The sequence below is a fragment of the Acipenser ruthenus genome, chromosome 6 (assembly GCF_902713425.1).
Source record: "Acipenser ruthenus chromosome 6, fAciRut3.2 maternal haplotype, whole genome shotgun sequence".
Taxonomy (NCBI): Eukaryota; Metazoa; Chordata; class Actinopteri; order Acipenseriformes; family Acipenseridae; genus Acipenser; species Acipenser ruthenus.
The window spans coordinates 15,892,643-15,914,751 of NC_081194.1; the positions used below are offsets into that span (position 1 = coordinate 15,892,643).

At 38.0% G+C, this 22,109-nt stretch overlaps 1 protein-coding gene across 30 annotated transcripts in view; it reads right to left on the minus strand.

The window, feature by feature from the left end:
- The window catches only part of LOC117411263 (triadin-like), an 86,231-nt gene that overhangs the window by 13,969 nt on the left and 50,153 nt on the right, over window positions 1–22,109 (minus strand). For 23 of the 30 annotated variants that reach the window (XM_059025105.1, XM_059025098.1, XM_059025108.1 and 20 more), the window contains 14 exons: window positions 19,007–19,033; window positions 16,946–16,993; window positions 16,452–16,499; window positions 15,971–16,006; window positions 14,771–14,818; window positions 12,795–12,830; window positions 11,598–11,645; window positions 9,610–9,645; window positions 8,369–8,416; window positions 6,186–6,221; window positions 5,744–5,791; window positions 3,995–4,033; window positions 3,694–3,720; window positions 598–642 (listed from right to left, as the gene is read on the minus strand). In XM_059025105.1, coding sequence (XP_058881088.1) covers window positions 598–642; window positions 3,694–3,720; window positions 3,995–4,033; window positions 5,744–5,791; window positions 6,186–6,221; window positions 8,369–8,416; window positions 9,610–9,645; window positions 11,598–11,645; window positions 12,795–12,830; window positions 14,771–14,818; window positions 15,971–16,006; window positions 16,452–16,499; window positions 16,946–16,993; window positions 19,007–19,033 — 570 coding nt within the window. The remainder of the gene's footprint in view (window positions 1–597; window positions 643–3,693; window positions 3,721–3,994; window positions 4,034–5,743; window positions 5,792–6,185; window positions 6,222–8,368; window positions 8,417–9,609; window positions 9,646–11,597; window positions 11,646–12,794; window positions 12,831–14,770; window positions 14,819–15,970; window positions 16,007–16,451; window positions 16,500–16,945; window positions 16,994–19,006; window positions 19,034–22,109) is intronic. The other 7 variants (XM_059025097.1, XM_059025091.1, XM_059025082.1 and 4 more) reach the window with 5 other exon arrangements.

The following is a 22,109-nucleotide window of genomic DNA, read 5'->3' on the forward strand; positions in this document are numbered from 1 at the left end:
CCAAAATTCTATGACATTTCTGGTTTCACCAACATGTTGGGAGCAATAGACTGCACACATGTGCCACAAACCCGTCCAGCTCATTCTGAACATCTGTATAGGAATAGGAAACACACCTAGCCTAGCGGAACGAAATGTAAACAGGTGGCTACAGACATCAGAGAAATGTCATGTATGTATTATGGCAGTCAAAATGAGTTCCTCTTTACCTTAACTGGATAAAGAAAGCAAAGCATTTGATAACAGGATGAAACATGGATTAGGAATACAAGCATTACGTAGCAATTTGAAATTATAACATTTCAAAAAGGATCTAAACAAAGAGCCAGCCTAAGAATTAGCAGCAACTGTAGCATTAGCTTTTAAAAACGGGCACAGCCCAAAACAAAAGTATGTATGTTAAATTAGACGTGCCCAATCTAGATATTATTTTTAATAAGTGAACACAAACAAATATAGAATAATCCTTCAGATAGATTCAAATATATGCAATACTACTTAGAGCAAAAGCTCCATCTAGCCTCTCTAGGTACTGCATGTAGTCATCCCTATAAGGGTATCTGAGATCTTGAATGGATTAGTAAAGGACGCCCATACCTTCAGCAGCACGAGGAAGAGGTTTGACTTCCTTCATCTTTTCTTCTGCAAATGCAAATGAAAAAAAAAGAGATCATTCAAAGGGATGACATTATGCATTTTGGTATGGAACATTTTTAAAGGAATGACACATCTGAAGCAATGATGATGATGGTGATAGAGATGCAGCCTATATATATATATATATACATATATATATATATAGGCTGCATATATATAGGCACATATATACACACAAATGCATATATACTGATGCACAATGAAAACGCAACAGTCTAAGTTTTACATCAATAGCTCATTGGGCACATACATAGTTATTTACATTTTAAATAGTGAACAGATAGGTTTGTTGATTGTTTGAGTAGTATTGTTCCTTGGGATAACAAAATACTGAGCTCAAGTCATGTGATTTCAGTGTAAGAATCTGTATAAATAGCCATTCAAAAAGACATGATTTTAATTAGCGCTGGGACGAACACAGAATTTTCATTTTCAGATATTCACTCATAATTTTTCAAGAAGTAATAAAAGCCATTATATTGCTCTGAACGCAGGCAGAGACAGCATAGCAGCAGGGGGCAGTGTGTGTGCCTTATTTAACGGCAAAACCTTACAATATGTAGCACATTAAAATAGAAATATATACCAGGAGTAAAGAATAAGCTGTGTAGGACTTGCTTTACCCCAGTGAATTAACTACAAAACAAAGGATGCCAAATAGCAGTTCAAGTTAAAAGTTGTTTTGTTTATTCCCGAAATAAATAGTACATAAAGTTGACACCGCATTTTATTTATTTATTTTTTCATTTTTTTTAATTGCCATTGCCATTGTGTGTGTGTTTTGTGTGAGATATCTGTCTTTAATTCTGGTTTTGTTTTTGCGACTTCATGTGTCTCCGATGGCGAGAAAGAGAAACACATTCATTATCATACTACTGGACCTTGTTATGTGTGTAAAGAGATATTGTCTGAAACTCTTTGAATATACGTTCTGAGCTACAAAGGTCTTGGGTTAAAAAAAAATGATTGAAATTGCAATGCTGCACAAACTATATGTTTTAAAGTGAGTATGATTATTCTGCTTTGTACGGTAAAACTGAGGTTCGCATGTTATCAAATTAACAATGTACAGGAAATTAGAATGTGTTAAAACAAAACTGGAGGTACATGAATTAACTGTATAATCGACTTGAAAACTAGAATAAGAATGAAACTCAACTAAATATACTATTTTTGAGAGTGCACTATGTTTTTATTGGTAATCCTTTTTGTATTTTATTTTACCAGTCCTAAGCTTGTGAATTTTACATTAATGTTGTGTTTAAATGGTAAGATGATCACGGTCCTAGCCTGATTGTGCACTGTTTAATTGATTCAGGAGGGAAGTTATTTGGGCTCATTGTATTCTTGGTGTCCTGAAGTGTGTACTGAGTGCTGCTACCTGTAGGGGAGCAGGAGCTTTTCAATGCACCATCCTCTGTACAATAGAGGGTTTTGTGGTGATTGGCTGGTCATGTAGGCAAAAAGCTTAGTCAATGAAATGGCGCCATTCAGGTAAGGGGGAACAGGTGGTGCTGTGCTTGGCTGCCTAGGGCCATTCCAGCTATAAGTGCGTGTGTGTCCCCTCAAGATATCAGGACCTTAGCCATTGGGGTGGATAGTAATTGGTGCTTTTTAATTGTAGTAATTTACAGGAGACTGCTACTATTATTGCTAGTGATTGGTGCTACCTGTTTGAAATACTATGTGTTGTAATTAATGATTATTGATATCTGTTGAAATGTGATTTAATGATTATTGATATCTGTTGAAATGCGATTTAATGATTATTGATATCTACTGAAATGTGATTTAATGATTTATTTATATCTATTCAGTTTCTGGTAATACAATAAATAGTATGTTTTTCTTTGGGGAACAGGGTGGGCTGTGCTCACCCCCCCCCCCCCCCCCCCTTTACACTAACATGCAAATGAGGCCACACCCAGAAAGTTATGCCAACCACTGGCAGCAATGCAGACGGTAAAGGACAGGACAAAGCATGTCACCCAAATCCCATTGAAATGTTCAAAAAGAAAACAAGGATGTATTTTTCAGTAGAAAACCAATTAGTGAAATAAAGCCCTTAGGAAAGATGTCTGAAGCGTTTGGCTGTTTCATCATCAACAAGCTCAAATGAGCATCTGCCCAAAGACATTGTTTCCCTTTTTATACTGCAATGTTTGTTTTCATACAATCCTTGTCAGAGTTGTTTATTTGTGTGATTCAGCCTGAGGTAAAAGCGAGTAACTAGAAGCAATGAGAGTTTGAGCCACTTAGCAGCAAAACAGCGCCTACAAACAACCTTGAGACTGCGTCTTTAGAATTGTACTTTCCCCAAATGTGTGTTTTATAAAGAATTCCCTTTTTATATAAACCGATTCATCAACATGTTCCATTATTCCGCCATACAGAATACATTTATTTTTGCACAACAAAATAGAAGCAGATTCACCAGGACAAAGCATGCCTCTGTTCTAATTTATTTTTGGAAACTTATTAAAGAAATCAGCATAATCACTTTGCGAATGCTTCAACATTTTTTCTAAATATCTTTTTGTTCAATTGATGCAGTATTTTTCTCCCTTAATTTCCTTAAATGAATGCTAACCAAGGTTTTAAAAATAAATGTTCTTCCCTTTTATGAGCTCTAGCAGTAATCCTGTTTTCTTCTTTTGAAGATCTTTGGTTCTTTGCTTGCATTTTCTACTTTAACAATTGCACACTTACATATATTGTGTAAAAAGATGTACACATGAATTACATTGTAACTATGCATAATAACATTGTAATTATGTGTAAGTACACATGTATTTACTAAGTAACTATTATGTAAATGCACAGTAATTAGAGACACTTAAGTGTTACCAAAAAAATCAAGAAAACAAAGAAAAACCTTCAAGCTCAGAAGAATACATTAGAATACATATATCACTATAATGCTGTTAAGAATAAAACACCATTTTGGGGAAACGTAAATGTTGACTCTGATGACATATGTGCACTAAGCAACACTAGCACGGTAGTACATACAGTAGTACATACAGTAGTACATACTTGATGATTTTCCTCTGGCTTTTTTGACTGAAAACAAAAGAAACACTTTAGATTTACTGAATTTATTTTTGAAAGTGTCACTAATTCATTATAAAAGATACAATTATAACATGTAAAGCTATTGTACAAATCTGCAGTTTCACTACTGTACATTAGAGGTACACATTTTTTTCTTTTTCTTTTTAAGACACCCTTAAATATATTGAGGGCCGAAAATGTAAAAATCTGTGGCACAAACACGACTTTTCATCTACAAAGTAATAAAATAAATCAGTCTGGTATAACACACAAGCTGTCTTACCTGTCTGAGCAGACTTTTCATCTTTTGCAGCTTCAGGCTCTGTTTGGGAAACATACATTGTGGAAACGACGTTCAGCTTTTAGCCTCTGAACAAGACTTACCTGTAGAAAGCACTAAAAATAAGCCATGACAGTCGTCTCTAACAATTGCAGTACTACCAATACTACTGCTCGGACAATGGTTATGGAATAAACCAAGAATTAAATTCAATGTAATATCATTTAATTACACCCTATTCACACATGCAATTTTATGTAGTTCATAATTAATTACAACATATGTAAGTAAATTCTTCTTTTGCACTCAAGAACCTCAAATTATGAATTTCTGCACGTTATGAACTAACTGCTTGCAGTTGCAAATTCTGACATCTCTACAATGAAGACTTATTTGTACCCATGGTCAAGGGGTCCTCCCCATCCTGTGCTGCTTACTGAAGGAATATATTACAAGTTAAGCAATAACATGACTGTAAACCTCAGTCACGTGACTCTAAGCCTTGTTTTACCCAAGAGACATAATGCGTTTTAATACTAGGGGCCCTATTTTGCAAATATGTGCGCAGCAGCTAATCGCTAGAGCAAAAATGACTGCGTTTGCGAAGCGCTGCGATAGAGCACGAAAACGTGATTTAGAAGTCTCATGCGTGGGCTAACGCACATCAAATAGCGAATCATGCGCCCAGCCAATCAAAGCACAGTGGGGGAAGTAAGGTTACACCAATAGGGATTCAACACTCCGTCTCTTTATATAAGTAGGCTTCCATTTAGATGTACTGTAGTTGGTTTTATTGGCACAGTACTAAATTTTCAACAGAAGTAGTATTTTAATTCAGAACGATGTGATTCTGAAAATATCACTTGCCAAAAGAGACGACTGGACACGTGAACTGTAATACAGTACATACTTTTAAATCTGGTACGTATTGTAGGAGTATGTGCAATTCCCCATTAACGACACAACAGCAAAATGAAATCAAAATGTTACCCATGCACAGAACTGCTTAAAACGTAAAAGGCAATGTAAATTTAGCAAAAGATTTAAAAATAACAACAACAGCAGTTTCCAGAATTAAAACAGTATCCAAAGTCAGTATATAAAATTGCAGAATATAGTGGTCGATAAGGCCCTAATGTCACAGTTCACTTGCAGATGAAAATGCACAAAAGCAACGAATGATCACAGATTTATTTTTTAAAATGCATCACAGTATCTAAAACTGTTTAATGATTAACTTTTACATTACCGTGCCTTGTCTCGTTCGCTTTGTTTTTAGACAAAGTGCTGTGGTGGAGTGCACAATAAAGACTGATTTGCCATACCAGAAAAAAAAAAAAAAACACGGGCTGCGACGGTTAAACAGGTCAATTAGCATATGACGGGTAAGTGCATTCATTTGTTACATATATAATGGGGATTGATTTTATTCTTAATACAAGGACGGCAAAACGCAACTGACGTGTATCTGAGTGTCGTATATCCGAGTGCTGACTGTAAATGCTTTCCTGTTAAATATACATACTGATGGTATGCATTTGTGTCTTATACAACAACAACAATATACATACCGGTATATTTAATCTGACTGTTTATCTTCAAATGTCTACTTTGTGTGATTTGTGAATTTAATCACATCTCTCTCACTTTCTCTCTGCATCACTGACCTCAACTATCAGGCTGTGTTCTTGCTCCCAGTGTCTATTCATCTCTGCCTGTCTGTGATAAAAGCATTATTAGTTCAATTGTTACCTTTTCCCTGAGGAACAGCTGCAGGTTTTGCTTTCTCCTTTTCATGTTCTGCAAAAATGAATATTGCATAAGTTCACAGCTGAATAAACTTAATACACAGCATTAAAGCCTCACAGCACTGTAAGTGCTTCCAATGCAGTCTAATGTGTATTTATTTTATATAAAACTGTATGACGAAGATGTTAAAACAATCTGTAAAACATCAATACGGTATTTAAATATAGCTGCCACTTGAAGTTTAATATGGTAAAAACATAGCAAAGTCTAGTAAATAGTGGAAACGTGGTAGTGCATAGGCAAGCGCAGTGAATCACAGAGAGGTGTGGTAGAAAACAAAACACACTCAGTATACACATGTATTACAACCATGCCGATAACATTTGAGTGTGAGATACTGAGTCCTACTCAAAGACTGTGTTTTGATGGAAACAACCTGACTTACTTGATTCTTTGTGTTCTTTGGTTTTCAATGCTTTGGCTGTATAATAAAAAATATGATCATTTAATACTGTCACAGCAAAAAATAAATAAATAAATAAACAATTATAATAATATAACAAAAAAATAAATAAAAGCTTTGTTTAAATGCATGATTGCCACATGAACAATCAACTGCAAAACACGCAAACCTGACACCTGCATGTTTTAAGGATTATGGGGACATTCCTAAATAACATGCATGATCAGGATTTAAGATTGAATCGATTTCTACAGGTCCCAGGTTAACGAAAACAAGTTATCCTTAGCATCAATTTTGAGTAGTATACTTAATTATAATTTTTTTATATATATATATATATATATATATATATATATATATATATATATATATATATATACAGACTTGCTCAAATTTGTTGGTACCCCTCCACAAAAAACGAAGAATGCACAATTTTCTCTGAAATAACTTGAAACTGACAAAAGCAATTGGCATCCACCATTGTTTATTCCATATTTAATAGAAATCAGACTTTGCTTTTGATTTTTTATTCAACATAATATTGTAAATAAGAAAACAATGGACAAAAATGATGGGACCGCTAACCTAATATTTTGTTGTACAACTTTTAGAGGCAATCACTGCAATCAAACGTTTTCTGTAGCTCTCAATGAGACTTCTGCACCTGTTAACAGGTAGTTTGGCCCACTCTTCCTGAGCAAACTGCTCCAGCTGTCTCAGGTTTGATGGGTGCCTTCTCCAGACTGCAAGTTTCAGCTCTTTCCATAGATGTTCGATAGGATTCAGATCAGGACTCATAGAAGGCCACTTCAGAATAGTCCAATGTTTTGTTCTTATCCATTCTTGGGTGCTTTTAGCTGTGTGTTTTTGGTCATTATCCTTTTGGAGGACCCATGACCTGCGACTGAGACAGAGCTTTCTGACACTGGGCAGTACATTTCGCTCCAGAATGCCTTGATAGTCTTGAGATTTCATTGTGCCCTGCACAGATTCAAGGCACCCTGTGCCAGGCGCAGCAAAGCAGCCCCAAAACATAACCGAGCCTCCTCCATGTTTCACTGTAGGTATGGTGTTCATTTCTTTGAAAGCTTCATTTCTTCGTCTGTGAACATAGAGCTGATATGACTTGCCAAAAAGCTCCAGTTTTGACTCATCTGTCCAAAGGACATTCTCCCAGAAGGATTGTGGCTTGTCAATATGCATTTTAGCAAATTCCAGTCTGGCTTTTTTATGTTTTTCTTTCAAAAGTGGAGTCCTCCTGGGTCTTCTTCCATGGAGCCCACTTTCGCTCAAAAAGCGACAGATGGTGCGATCAGAAACTGACGTACCTTCACCTTGGAGTTCAGCTTGTATCTCTTTGGCAGTTATCCTTGGTTGTTTTTCTACCATTCGCACTATCCTTCTGTTCACTCTGGGGTCGATTTTCCTCTTGCGGCCGCGCCCAGGGAGGTTGGTTACAGTTCCATGGACCTTAAACTTCTTAATAATATTTGCAACTGTTGTCACAGGAACATCAAGCTGCTTGGAGATGGTCTTATAGCCTTTACCTTTACCATGCTTGTCTATTATTTTCTTTCTGATCTCCTCAGACAACTCTCTCCTTTGCTTTCTTTGGTCCATGTTCAGTGTGGTGCACACAATGGTACCAAACAGCACAGTGACTACTTTTCTCCATTTAAATAGGCTGAATGACTGATTACAAGATTGGAGACATGTGTGATACTAATTAAAGAAACTAATTAGTTTGAAATATCACTATAATCCAATTATTTATTATCTTTTCTAAGGGGTACCAACAAATGTGTCCAGGCCATTTTAGAATATCTTTGTAGAATAAGCAATAATTAATCTCTTTTCACAGCTTCTTTGCTTTATTCTATGACATACCAAAGGCATGCAAGTATACATGATAAAATAGCTTTTAATTTCATCACTTTTCAGGAGGAATGAAGCATTATTTCAATGAGCTGTAAGGGTACCAACAAATTTGAGCACGTCTGTATATATATATATATATAAACAGTCAAGTGATCTTGTATGATTTAACTTTTTTTGTAAATAGCATTTTCCACTTTCTGCTTCCTGTAACTGTTAAACTTGCAGTGTATGTGTTATGTCCTTTAAACTGCAGTTCTGGACTGTACTATTTTATGTATTGGTCATACCTGGTTCTGCAGCTTTTGAAGACTTTACTTCCTTCTTTGTCTGTGGTGCTGCGAGACAAAGAGAAGATCAACTTGCAGTGTCATTATATATTTACAGTAAAAGCTGAAAACACAATATTTGTCAATGCTCCAATAATGCTCATATCAACTATATGACGAAGATATTTGTGTAATCTGTAAAACATCAATACGGTATTTAAATATAGCTGCCACTTACAGTTTAATATGGTAAAAACATAGCAAAGTGTAGTAAGCATAATGAAGCGTGGTAATGCATAGGCAAGCGCAGTGAATCACAGAGAGGTGTGGTAGAAAACAAAACACACACAGTATAGACATGTAAGCACGGGAAAGCTTAAAAAAAACCAAAAAACCTTTTAATGCTTTGGTGTGTCCATATGGTTATTTAGATCAACATTGTATGTCCAGTTTGAAAAGGCCCACCCTGAAAACCCTTTGAGCTATAACTGCTCACCAATGGCCATTTTCCTGAATTAGGACTCAACTAAAAAAAAAAAAACAAAGCAAAACAAAAAAAAAAAACAGACAGATTTGAAATTGTCTTTTAAGTGATGTAACTGTGATAAAAGCATATTCTTCTGTTCAGTGCTGTTTGACCTTTTAAAGAAGCTTTTCTACCAAATACATAATTCACCCATTTTTTTTTTGCCCTTTTAATTTGTTTCAAAGGGTCAGTTTATGTAAACCTTTTTAGTTTTATTTTCATGTCACATTTAGAGTTTACAACCATGCCTATAACATTTGAGTGTGAGACACTGGAGTCCTACTCAGAGACTGTGTTTTAAAGGAGTGTTTTGATTGATTAAAGAATATGGTATTTATGAAAGTGTTCTAGAACTGTTCTGTAGGTCTCTTCAACAGGGTTCAGTTAAGTATATACACTTTATGTATACATACACACACACACACACTCTCTCTCTCTCTCTCTATATATATATACACACACACACACACATATATATATATATATATATATATATATATATATATATATATATATATATATATATACTGTATATATATGAACTTCCAATCGCAACTATAATCCAAGAGTAGCAACCTTATAACTTTTTCTTTGTTGCATCCTTTTTGGGGTTATTATTATTATTTTTATTTCTTAGCAGACACCCTTATCCACGGCGACTTACAATTGTTAATATTTTACAATCTTTAATTGTTACAATTGTTGGGTTGCACAATGAATAAACAACCTGACTTACTTGATTCTCTGTGTCCTTCAGGTTTCAATGCTTTGGCTGTATTATAACAAAAATATGACATTTAATACTGTCACAGCAACAGACAAAAAAGTTTTTAGGATGAAGGGGATTGTAACATGCATGATCAGGATTTAAGATTGAATCGATTTCTACAGGTCCCAGGTTAACTAAAACAAGTTATCCTTAGCATCAATTTTGAGTAGTATACTTAATAATTATAATTTTTATATATATATATATATATATATATATATATATATATATATATATATATATATATATATATATATATATATATACACACAGTACTGTGCAAAAGTTTTAGGCAGGTGTGAAAAAATGCTGTAAAGTAAGAATGCTTTCAAAAATAGACATGTTAATAGTTTATATTTATCAATTAACAAAATGCAAAGTGAGTGAACAGAAGAAAAATCTACATCAAATCCATATTTGGTGTGACCACCCTTTGCCTTCAAAACAGCATCAATTCTTCTAGGTACACTTGCACACAGTTTTTGAAGGAACTCGGCAGGTAGGTTTGCCCAAACATCTTGGAGAACTAACCACAGTTCTTCTGTGGATTTACGTAGCCTCAGTTGCTTCTCTCTCTTCATGTAATCCCAGACAGACTCGATGATGTTGAGATCAGGGCTCTGTGGGGGCCATACCATCACTTCCAGGAATCCTTGTTCTTCTTTACGCTGAAGATAGTTCTTAATGACTTTCGCTGTATGTTTGGGGTCGTTGTCATGCTGCAGAATAAATTTGGGGCCAATCAGATGCCTCCCTGATGGTATTGCATGATGGATAAGTATCTGCCTGTACTTCTCAGGATTGAGGAGACCATTAATTCTGACCAAATCCCCAACTCCATTTGCAGAAATGCAGCCCCAAACATGCAAGGAACCTCCACCATGCTTCACTGTTGCCTGCAGACACTCATTCGTGTACCGCTCTCCAGCCCTTCGGCGAACACACTGCCTTCTGCTACAGCCAAATATTTCAAATTTTGACTCATCAGTCCAGAGCACCTGCTGCCATTTTTCTGCACCCCAGTTCCTGTGTTTTCGTGCATAGTTGAGTCGCTTGGCCTTGTTTCCACGTCGGAGGTATGGCTTTTTGGCCGCAAGTCTTCCATGAAGGCCACTTCTGACCAGACTTCTCCGGACAGTAGATGGGTGTACCAGGGTCCCACTGTTTTCTGCCAATTCTGAGCTGATGGCACTGCTGAACATCTTCCGATTGCGAAGGGAACTAAGCATGATGTGTCTTTCATCTGCTGCAGTAAGTTTCCTTGGCCGACCACTGCGTCTATGATCCTCAGCGTTGCCCGTTTCTTTGTGCTTCTTCAAAAGAGCTTGGACAGCACATCTGGAAACCCCTGTCTGCCTTGAAATTTCTGCCTGGGAGAGACCTTGCTGATGCAGTATAACTACCTTGTGTCTTGTTGCTGTGCTCAGTCTTGCCATGGTGTATGACTTTTGACAGTAAACTGTCTTCAGCAACCTCACCTTGTTAGCTGAGTTTGGCTGTTCCTCACCCAGTTTTATTCCTCCTACACAGCTGTTTCTGTTTCAGTTAATGATTGTGTTTCAACCTACATATTGAATTGATGATCATTAGCACCTGTTTGGTATAATTGTTTAATCATACACCGGACTATATGCCTACAAAATCCCTGACTTTGTGCAAGTGTACCTAGAAGAATTGATGCTGTTTTGAAGGCAAAGGGTGGTCACACCAAATATGGATTTGATTTAGATTTTTCTTCTGTTCACTCACGTTGCATTTAGTTAATTGATAAACATAAGCTATTAACATGTCTATTTTTGAAAGCATTCTTATATCAATTGAACTTGTATGATTGACGTTTTTTTGTAAATAGCATTTTCCACTTTCTGCTTCCTGTAACTGTTAAACTTGCAGTGTATGTGTTATGACCTTTAAACTGCAGTTCTGGACTGTACTATTTTATGTATTGGTCATACCTGGTTCTGCAGCTTTTGAAGACTTTACTTCCTTCTTTGTCTGTGGTGCTGCGAGACAAAGAGAAGATCAACTTGCAGTGTCATTATATATTTACAGTAAAAGCTGAAAACACAATATTTGTCAATGCTCCAATAATGCTCATATCAACTATATGACGAAGATATTTGTGTAATCTGTAAAACATCAATATGGTATTTAAATATAGCTGCCACTTACAGTTTAATATGGTAAAAACATAGCAAAGTGTAGTAAGCATAATGAAGCGTGGTAATGCATAGGCAAGCGCAGTGAATCACAGAGAGGTGTGGTAGAAAACAAAACACACACAGTATAGACATGTAAGCACGGGAAAGCTTAAAAAAAACCAAAAAAACCTTTTAATGCTTTGGTGTGTCCATATGGTTATTTAGATCAACATTGTATGTCCAGTTTGAAAAGGCCCACCCTGAAAACCCTTTGAGCTATAACTGCTCACCAATGGCCATTTTCCTGAATTAGGACTCAACTAAAAAAAAAAAAAAAAACAAACAAAAAAAAAAAACAGAAAGATTTGAAATTGTCTTTTAAGTGATGTAACTGTGATAAAAGCATATTCTTCTGTTCAGTGCTGTTTGACCTTTTAAAGAAGCTTTTCTACCAAATACATAATTCACCCATTTTTTTTTTGCCCTTTTAATTTGTTTCAAAGGGTCAGTTTATGTAAACCTTTTTAGTTTTATTTTCATGTCACATTTAGAGTTTACAACCATGCCTATAACATTTGAGTGTGAGACACTGGAGTCCTACTCAGAGACTGTGTTTTAAAGGAGTGTTTTGATTGATTAAAGAATATGGTATTTATGAAAGTGTTCTAGAACTGTTCTGTAGGTCTCTTCAACAGGGTTCAGTTAAGTATATACACTTTATGTATACATACACACACACACACTCTCTCTCTCTCTCTCTATATATATACACACACACATCATATATATATATATATATATACTGTATATATATGAACTTCCAATCGCAACTATAATCCAAGAGTAGCAACCTTATAACTTTTTCTTTGTTGCATCCTTTTTGGGGTTATTATTATTATTTTTATTTCTTAGCAGACGCCCTTATCCACGGCGACTTACAATTGTTAATATTTTACAATCTTTAATTGTTACAATTGTTGGGTTGCACATTGAATAAACAACCTGACTTACTTGATTCTCTGTGTCCTTCAGGTTTCAATGCTTTGGCTGTATTATAACAAAAATATGACATTTAATACTGTCACAGCAACAGACAAAAAAGTTTTTAGGATGAAGGGGATTGTAACATGAATGATCAGGATTTAAGATTGAATCAATTTCTACAGGTCCCAGGTTAACTAAAACAAGTTATCCTTAGCATCAATTTTGAGTAGTATACTTAATAATTATAATTTATATATATATATATATATATATATATATATATATATATATATATATATATATATATATATATATATATACACACAGTACTGTGCAAAAGTTTTAGGCAGGTGTGAAAAAATGCTGTAAAGTAAGAATGCTTTCAAAAATAGACATGTTAATAGTTTATATTTATCAATTAACAAAATGCAAAGTGAATGAACAGAAGAAAAATCTACATCAAATCAATATTTGGTGTGACCACCCTTTGCCTTCAAAACAGTATCAATTCTTCTAGGTACACTTGCACACAGTTTTTGAAGGAACTCGGCAGGTAGGTTGGCCCAAACATCTTGGAGAACTAACCACAGTTCTTCTGTGGATTTAGGCAGCCTCAGTTGCTTCTCTCTCTTCATGTAATCCCAGACAGACTCAATGATGTTGAGATCAGGGCTCTGTGGGGGCCATACCATCACTTCCAGGACTCCTTGTTCTTCTTTACGCTGAAGATAGTTCTTAATGACTTTTGCTGTATGTTTGGGGTCGTTGTCATGCTGCAGAATAAATTTGGGGCCAATCAGATGCCTCCCTGATGGTATTGCATGATGGATAAGTATCTGCCTGTACTTCTCAGGATTGAGGAGACCATTAATTCTGACCAAATCCCCAACTCCATTTGCAGAAATGCAGCCCCAAACTTGCAAGGAACCTCCACCATGCTTCACTGTTGCCTGCAGACACTCATTCGTGTACCGCTCTCCAGCCCTTCGGTGAACAAACTGCCTTCTGCTACAGCCAAATATTTCAAATTTTGACTCATCAGTCCAGAGCACCTGCTGCCATTTTTCTGCACCCCAGTTCCTGTGTTTTCGTGCATAGTTGAGTCGCTTGGCCTTGTTTCCACGTCGGAGGTATGGCTTTTTGGCCGCAAGTATTCCATGAAGGCCACTTCTGACCAGACTTCTCCGGACAGTAGATGGGTGTACCAGGGTCCCACTGTTTTCTGCCAATTCTGAGCTGATGGCACTGCTGAACATCTTCCGATTGCGAAGGGAACTAAGCATGATGTGTCTTTCATCTGCTGCAGTAAGTTTCCTTGGCCGACCACTGCGTCTATGATCCTCAGCGTTGCCCGTTTCTTTGTGCTTCTTCAAAAGAGCTTGGACAGCACATCTGGAAACCCCTGTCTGCCTTGAAATTTCTGCCTGGGAGAGACCTTGCTGATGCAGTATAACTACCTTGTGTCTTGTTGCTGTGCTCAGTCTTGCCATGGTGTATGACTTTTGACAGTAAACTGTCTTCAGCAACCTCACCTTGTTAGCTGAGTTTGGCTGTTCCTCACCCAGTTTTATTCCTCCTACACAGCTGTTTCTGTTTCAGTTAATGATTGTGTTTCAACCTACATATTGAATTGATGATCATTAGCACCTGTTTGGTATAATTGTTTAAACCTGACTATATGCCTACAAAATCCCTGACTTTGTGCAAGTGTACCTAGAAGAATTGATGCTGTTTTGAAGGCAAAGGGTGGTCACACCAAATTTGGATTTGATTTAGATTTTTCTTCTGTTCACTCACTTTGCATTTAGTTAATTGATAAACATAATCTATTAACATGTCTATTTTTGAAAGCATTCTTATATCAATTGAACTTGTACGATTGACGTTTTTTTGTAAATAGCATTTTCCACTTTCTGCTTCCTGTAACTGTTAAACTTGCAGTGTATGTGTTATGACCTTTAAACTGCAGTTCTGGACTGTACTATTTTATGTATTGGTCATACCTGGTTCTGCAGCTTTTGAAGACTTTACTTCCTTCTTTGTCTGTGGTGCTGCGAGACAAAGAGAAGATCAACTTGCAGTGTCATTATATATTTACAGTAAAAGCTGAAAACACAATATTTGTCAATGCTCCAATAATGCTCATATCAACTATATGACGAAGATATTTGTGTAATCTGTAAAACATCAATATGGTATTTAAATATAGCTGCCACTTACAGTTTAATATGGTAAAAACATAGCAAAGTGTAGTAAGCATAATGAAGCGTGGTAATGCATAGGCAAGCGCAGTGAATCACAGAGAGGTGTGGTAGAAAACAAAACACACACAGTATAGACATGTAAGCACGGGAAAGCTTAAAAAAAACCAAAAAAACCTTTTAATGCTTTGGTGTGTCCATATGGTTATTTAGATCAACATTGTATGTCCAGTTTGAAAAGGCCCACCCTGAAAACCCTTTGAGCTATAACTGCTCACCAATGGCCATTTTCCTGAATTAGGACACAACTAAAAAAAAAAAAACAAAGCAAAACAAAAAAAAAAAACAGACAGATTTGAAATTGTCTTTTAAGTGATGTAACTGTGATAAAAGCATATTCTTCTGTTCAGTGCTGTTTGACCTTTTAAAGAAGCTTTTCTACCAAATACATAATTCACCCATTTTTTTTTGCCCTTTTAATTTGTTTCAAAGGGTCAGTTTATGTAAACCTTTTTAGTTTTATTTTCATGTCACATTTAGAGTTTACAACCATGCCTATAACATTTGAGTGTGAGACACTGGAGTCCTACTCAGAGACTGTGTTTTAAAGGAGTGTTTTGATTGATTAAAGAATATGGTATTTATGAAAGTGTTCTAGAACTGTTCTGTAGGTCTCTTCAACAGGGTTCAGTTAAGTATATACACTTTATGTATACATACACACACACACACTCTCTCTCTCTCTCTCTCTATATATATACACACACACATCATATATATATATATATATATACTGTATATATATGAACTTCCAATCGCAACTATAATCCAAGAGTAGCAACCTTATAACTTTTTCTTTGTTGCATCCTTTTTGGGGTTATTATTATTATTTTTATTTCTTAGCAGACGCCCTTATCCACGGCGACTTACAATTGTTAATATTTTACAATCTTTAATTGTTACAATTGTTGGGTTGCACAATGAATAAACAACCTGACTTACTTGATTCTCTGTGTCCTTCAGGTTTCAATGTTTTGGCTGTATTATAACAAAAATATGACATTTAATACTGTCACAGCAACAGACAAAAAAGTTTTTAGGATGAAGGGGATTGTAACATGCATGATCAGGATTTAAGATTGAATCAATTTCTACAGGTCCCAGGTTAACTAAAACAAGTTATCCTTAGCATCAATTTTGAGTAGTATACTTAATTATAATCTCTCTCTCTCTCTCTCTCTCTCTCTCTCTCTCTCTCTCTCTCTCTCTCTCTCTCTCTCTCTCTCTCTCTCTCTCTCTCTCTCTCTCCCTCCCTCCCTCCATATATATATAACTGAACAGTCAATTGATCTTGTATGATTGAGGTTTTTTTGTAAATAACATTTTCCAGTTTCTGCTTCCTGTAACTGTTAAACTTGCAGTGTATGTGTTATGACCTTTAAACTGCAGTTCTGGACTGTACTATTTTATGTATTGGTCATACCTGGTTCTGCAGCTTTTGAAGACTTTACTTCCTTCTTTGTCTGTGGTGCTGCGAGACAAAGAGAAGATCAACTTGCAGTGTCATTATATATTTACAGTAAAAGCTGAAAACACAATATTTGTCAATGCTCCAATAATGCTCATATTATCTTAATCAGCCAAAGGTTTTCAGAACGGTCTACAAAGGTTAATCAATACAAAGTACTTACACTACTATACTGTAGGTAATATTATCCAGTATCAGAAAAAGTTAAAGAAAAAAAGTTTCCTCTCTAAAAATAATCTATTGCCATCCTTGTGATGTGACCAAGTGTGACACATAAAATATTTAAGCATTTATCAATGTTTTCAGACTGTAAACCCCAAAAGACAAACAGCCATTCGTTTTCTATTGACTGCATGGCATCGAGTGATATAAACCCCTTAATATATTCTCTTTAATCTGGACAGTGATTGTTTTGAATGGTTTATTATGCTGGATTCTGAAAATCTTACCTTTCTTTGTTGGTGCTGGACTGGCTTTTTGCTTTGCAACTTCAGGCTCTGTAAAATACATATTGTGATTTTACTATAAAGATGATATCAATGTGTTCTAAACACGTATCACAATAGTAATAGTAAAAAGCCCATGTTGTATAAGTATGGGATAACACGCGACAGAGCGTGGGTTGTGCTGCATAATAAAACGGAATGTTCGGATTCTGCACGCTGATTGGCTGCTGAGGGGTTTTAAACCGTGCATAAAAAATACTTAAAACGCGGGTACACTCAGCCGACAACGTGCTAGATCCGGGGGAAGGGCGAAATTTCCACACTATGCCTTTAAACCGTATTAGTTGCATTTAAGCCGGCTTAAAAGTGCTAAATACGGTTAGCGTCCACACTACGCAGCATTTAATACCGTACTCGAGAACCGGACTCGAGACCACCTCAGGAGGTAGTTTCGAGTCCGGTTCTAATTAGATCGCATCAGGTAGTGCGGTTTATCAGAAGTGTGGACGCTGTAACACCAAACTACATTTTTTTTTTGTGTATCCTCCAATATCCCAAAATGCTTTGTGCTATGTTTGGCAAAATACCCAGAGCAGGCGCCTGAAGGACTTGCTATCAGTGTACACGCCGCACTAGGTATTCATTTTTATGCTTCAGAACTAGTGGGGAAAATAACAAAAACACAACGTTAAATTAGGCGACTGCAAAAATGAAATGCAAGTTAAAAGTATGATCGGGGATGAACAAATTACGTAATTTGTCAACTTTGTTTGAAATAACATTAAGAGGACCATAATTAGGCTCGGGCAAGATATGAAGGTAAAAACAAAGATTGTTTTGTAATAACAGCTTTTTCTGAGTTTAATTAGACAGAATCAGCTGAATTTGTTTAAAGGGACTTCATCTGATTAAAAATAAAACCTGAAAACGTCAAGCCCTACTTGTGTGTGTGTGTGTGTGTTCGGATTTACTTTTTCCACAAAACTTGAGAAAGATATGTACAACATATCGAAACGATGGGCAGCTGGCTCTGAGCTATATATATATATATATATATATATATATATATATATATATATATATATATATATATATAGGCCTACTGCTTTTAATAAGCACAGTAGAGTAGTAATAAAAAAAACTATACTCAGGCTCTCCGTTGTGAGTTTAATACGTTGTGTATTGATCATTTATTAATCGAACTGTAATTTGACAAAAAATATTTTTGCACGGTTTAAAACCCCTCAGCAGCCAATCAGCGTGCAGCATCCGAACATCCCGTTTTATAGCAGGTGGTAAGACCATTCTTATTGCATGTCCCAGGTGCATTGTGAGGCATGATGGAAAGGTTTTCATATTACTGAGACCTGCTTGGAACATGTGTCTGATCTACAATGGACTGAACCGACAACTGATATGAAAGAGAAGAGAACCAGTACTGTACATCCCATGTAATAAAATGGCAGGCTTATTTCACAACAGCACTCCATGCAGCAAACTGAAGCACTACGGCCCAGCACAGCAGTATTGCCCTCAATTGCTTCAAGTTTTTGTTGGTGGTGGTTAATTTGAAAGCTCACTTTCTGAAGAAAACTTTTTTGTTAAATATGTAAAATGTAACATTTGCACAGTGTGATACTAATGTCAGAGTTTGGCTCAGGGGTACAATGTCATCATAAACTGAGAGGAACCAATCACCAACCCGGACTAAGTGAGTATGCTATTACGTTCTCTGCAGAACTCCAACTGAGGCACATTGAAAGACTTTTGATATGCTTGCTTTCGTTGGATTTAAGTATACATTTGGATTTAGAAGAAAAGTAATGTCATGTATCCGCAGCGTGTAACAGATCTTAACAAAAGAATAATGCTTTGATTTCAAATTATTTTGAAGCTCATACATTGGATTTTGACACCACATCATATTTAGCATAAGAGCAAATTCATAATTTGACCCAAAAATGGATGCAGAAACAGGGGATATCCAAGCATAGCTATTTTGGCTCAAACAGCAATAGCTACTAGTATCTAAATGAGGAAAAAAACCCTTTTCACACATCATACTTGCTGTTTTGGTTTTTTCCTTTTCAGCTGTAGAATAAAGTAAAACAAATAGTGTGTTATTACAATTTCATTTTACTTGAGGTATGCAGTGAATAAATCAAATATTGTACAAAAAACAACTGCACAGGGCCATCGCCTGTTTTTTTTATTTTTTTTATTTAACTATTGGCATACACTTTTTACCCTTTCAAATAAGCAAGTTACAAGCTTACCAGTGCCATTGATCAATATATATATATTACTTAGGGATGATTGTTATTGTTTTCGGTATTTTTTGAACAGCTCTGGATACTGACTGAAGTAAACTGAAGCCTCATTCAACACTGAACTTGAATACTGGAAGCAGTTTTATCAGACAGGTATGTTTACGTAAATTTAAAGCAAATTTGACTGTGTTAATGTAAATATATGGTATTTGTATTGATTTGGTTATTATCAAACAAACAAACAAATCCTTGCATGTTTTTTACCCCTCCCCAAATGTAAAACAAAAAAAGCTCTGACAAGGCCGGCCCTAGTCTGCTTTTCGTTCATACATATGTAAAGGCCGGCTCTGGTCCCGGATTGCAGGCCCTGTAATCCTGTAACAGAGGCCTAAATCTAGGCAAGCCCAGGGCTCGCATTTCTTTTTTGGAGCGTTCACATATGAGAAAAGGTGGCCTTGAAGTGGCCCAGAGCTGCCTTAAATCACCACCACTTATAGGCGTATAACAACCTAGTGGAGGCTGCTCTGGCATTCTGCAAGGTGCCCACAACCGCATCACAGAGCCCTGGGGCTGTCCAGCGGTCCCATTCAGGGGCTAGACCCATAACTGCAACCTGCCGGTTCCGGGTGCCAAAGGTGACTGAGGAGATCTAGGCAGAGCGGGATCTCCCAGGGCTGGCCTTGAAGGAGCTGGCACAAGGTTGCAAACCAGATTATTATTATTATTATTTATTTCTTAGCAGACGCCCTTATCCAGGGCGACTTACAATTGTTACAAGATATCACATTATACATTATTTCACATTATACAGATATCACATTATTTTTACATCCAATTACCCATTTATACAGTTGGGTTTTTACTGGAGCAATCTAGGTAAAGTACCTTGCTCAAGGGTACAACAGCAGTGTCCCCCACTGGGGATTGAACCCACAACCCTTCGGTCAAGAGTCCAGAGCCCTAACCACTACTTCACACTGCTGCATATTCTCCTGTGCCACCAAGGGACCACCAGGAGAACCGTCTCCTTTTCGAACCGGACCTTCTGTAGGAAGGCTGAGAGCAGTGATAACGGCGAGAACGCGTAAAGCAGCATTCTGGGCCACTCGTGGGCTAGGGTGTCTACACCGAGTGGACCGCCTGAGTGGTAGAGGGAGTACCATACGGGGAAGTGTGTCGTCTCTGCCGAGGCAAAGAGATCAACCTGCACTTGCTAGAACCGTTCCCAAATGCGCTCCACAACCTGAGGATGGAGTCGCCACTCTGACGAACGTGGACCTTCCCTGGATGGGAGGTCCGCTTCCCAATTCACTACTCTGGGGAGATGGACTGCCCGGAGGGATAGCAGATTCTGCTGGGCCCAAATCAATAGCCGGTAGGCTATGCGATGCAACCCCGGGGACCTCAGTCTGTCGTCACCACCTGACGATTCAGCACTACTCCTAGATGCACACCTTTGCGGAGGTGGGAGGGCTGTCTCGCATGAGATACCATCAGCTGACAGTATCGAGTTTATGATGTAGCCGGAAGATGAGCCACGCTTGTAGTAGTTGCATACGGAGTAGGCCAAGTTCCATGGCTGATGTAGCTGCGGCCTTCAGACCCAGTAGCCTCTGGAAACACACCAGGGGAACTCTCGATCCCTGATGAAACAGGGAGAGACAGTCCTCTATAGCTGCTACTCTGTCGTGTGACAGGTAAGCGCACATTACAAGGGAGTCCAGCCAGAGACCCAAGAATGTTACGCACTGCACCAATATCAGTTTGCTCTTTGCATCATTGAGGGAGAGTCCCAGCCTCGCCAGATGCTCCGCCACTATTGCCATATGGGCCACTGCTCCCTCCCGCGACTGGGAACAGATCAACCAGTCGTCTAGGTAGTTCAACACCCTGATCCCTTGCAGCCGCAGGGGAGCTAGGATGGCATTTAAGCACTTTGAAAAGTTGCAGGGGGGCTAGGGAGAGGCCGAATAGCAGCACTGAAAACTCGTACATGCGTCCCTGGAAGGCAAAGAGGAGGTATTTCATGTGCGCTGGACGAATGGGAACGTGAAAGTACGCATCCCTTAAGTCCACTGTTGTAAACCAGTTCCCCGGCCGGATCGACTGGAGAATGTGACGGTGGGTCAGCATTTTGAACCTCTTTTACTTTAGAAAACCATTGAGGTGCCTCAGGTCTAAGATGGGGCGGAAGCCGCCATCCTTCTTGGGCACTAGGAAGTATCTTGAGTAGAAACCCTCTCAGTGGTAGATGGGGTCTACGAGACGGATAACCTGCTTGCTGAGCAAGGTGGCTACTTGGTGACGTAGCACCGAGGCCTGGAGGGGGTCTGTCACAGATGTATTTGTGACCCCTCGAAAAGAAGGAGGTCCCATGCGGAACTGTAGAGTGTAACCAGTTTGTACGGTGGTGAGGTGCAAGTACACCAGTATTGCAGCTGGTGTGGAGAGAAGCGGAGGGTCTGAGGCCGCAAGCCTTCAGAGGCCCTGCTGGGGCTGCTGAGGCTGAGGCGGGGCACTGTGCTGCGGTGGCCCATGGCGGGCTTGGAACTGCCGCTTGGAACGCTGCTGCACGGGGGCTCTGCGTCCTGCGTTCCCACATCCCTGCTGGGAGGCTGGGTTGCCTGCCGATGCTGTGGACTGTAGGCGGTGCCTCAGGTCACCCACAGGAGCCGTGGGGACTAGGACCATACGTGTCACCTACTGCACCCTGTATGGCTGTCAGCGGCTCAACCTACTCCACACCAGGGCGCATGAAGGGAGCATTGCAGCCACCTGCTTGGACACCTCATGTACTTGGTGGGAGCAATAAAGTATCTCCTCCACCACCGGACTGAAAGCATGCCCTGGTGAAATTGGCAAATCTCGGAGTGCTGATTTGTCAGCATCAGGGATCC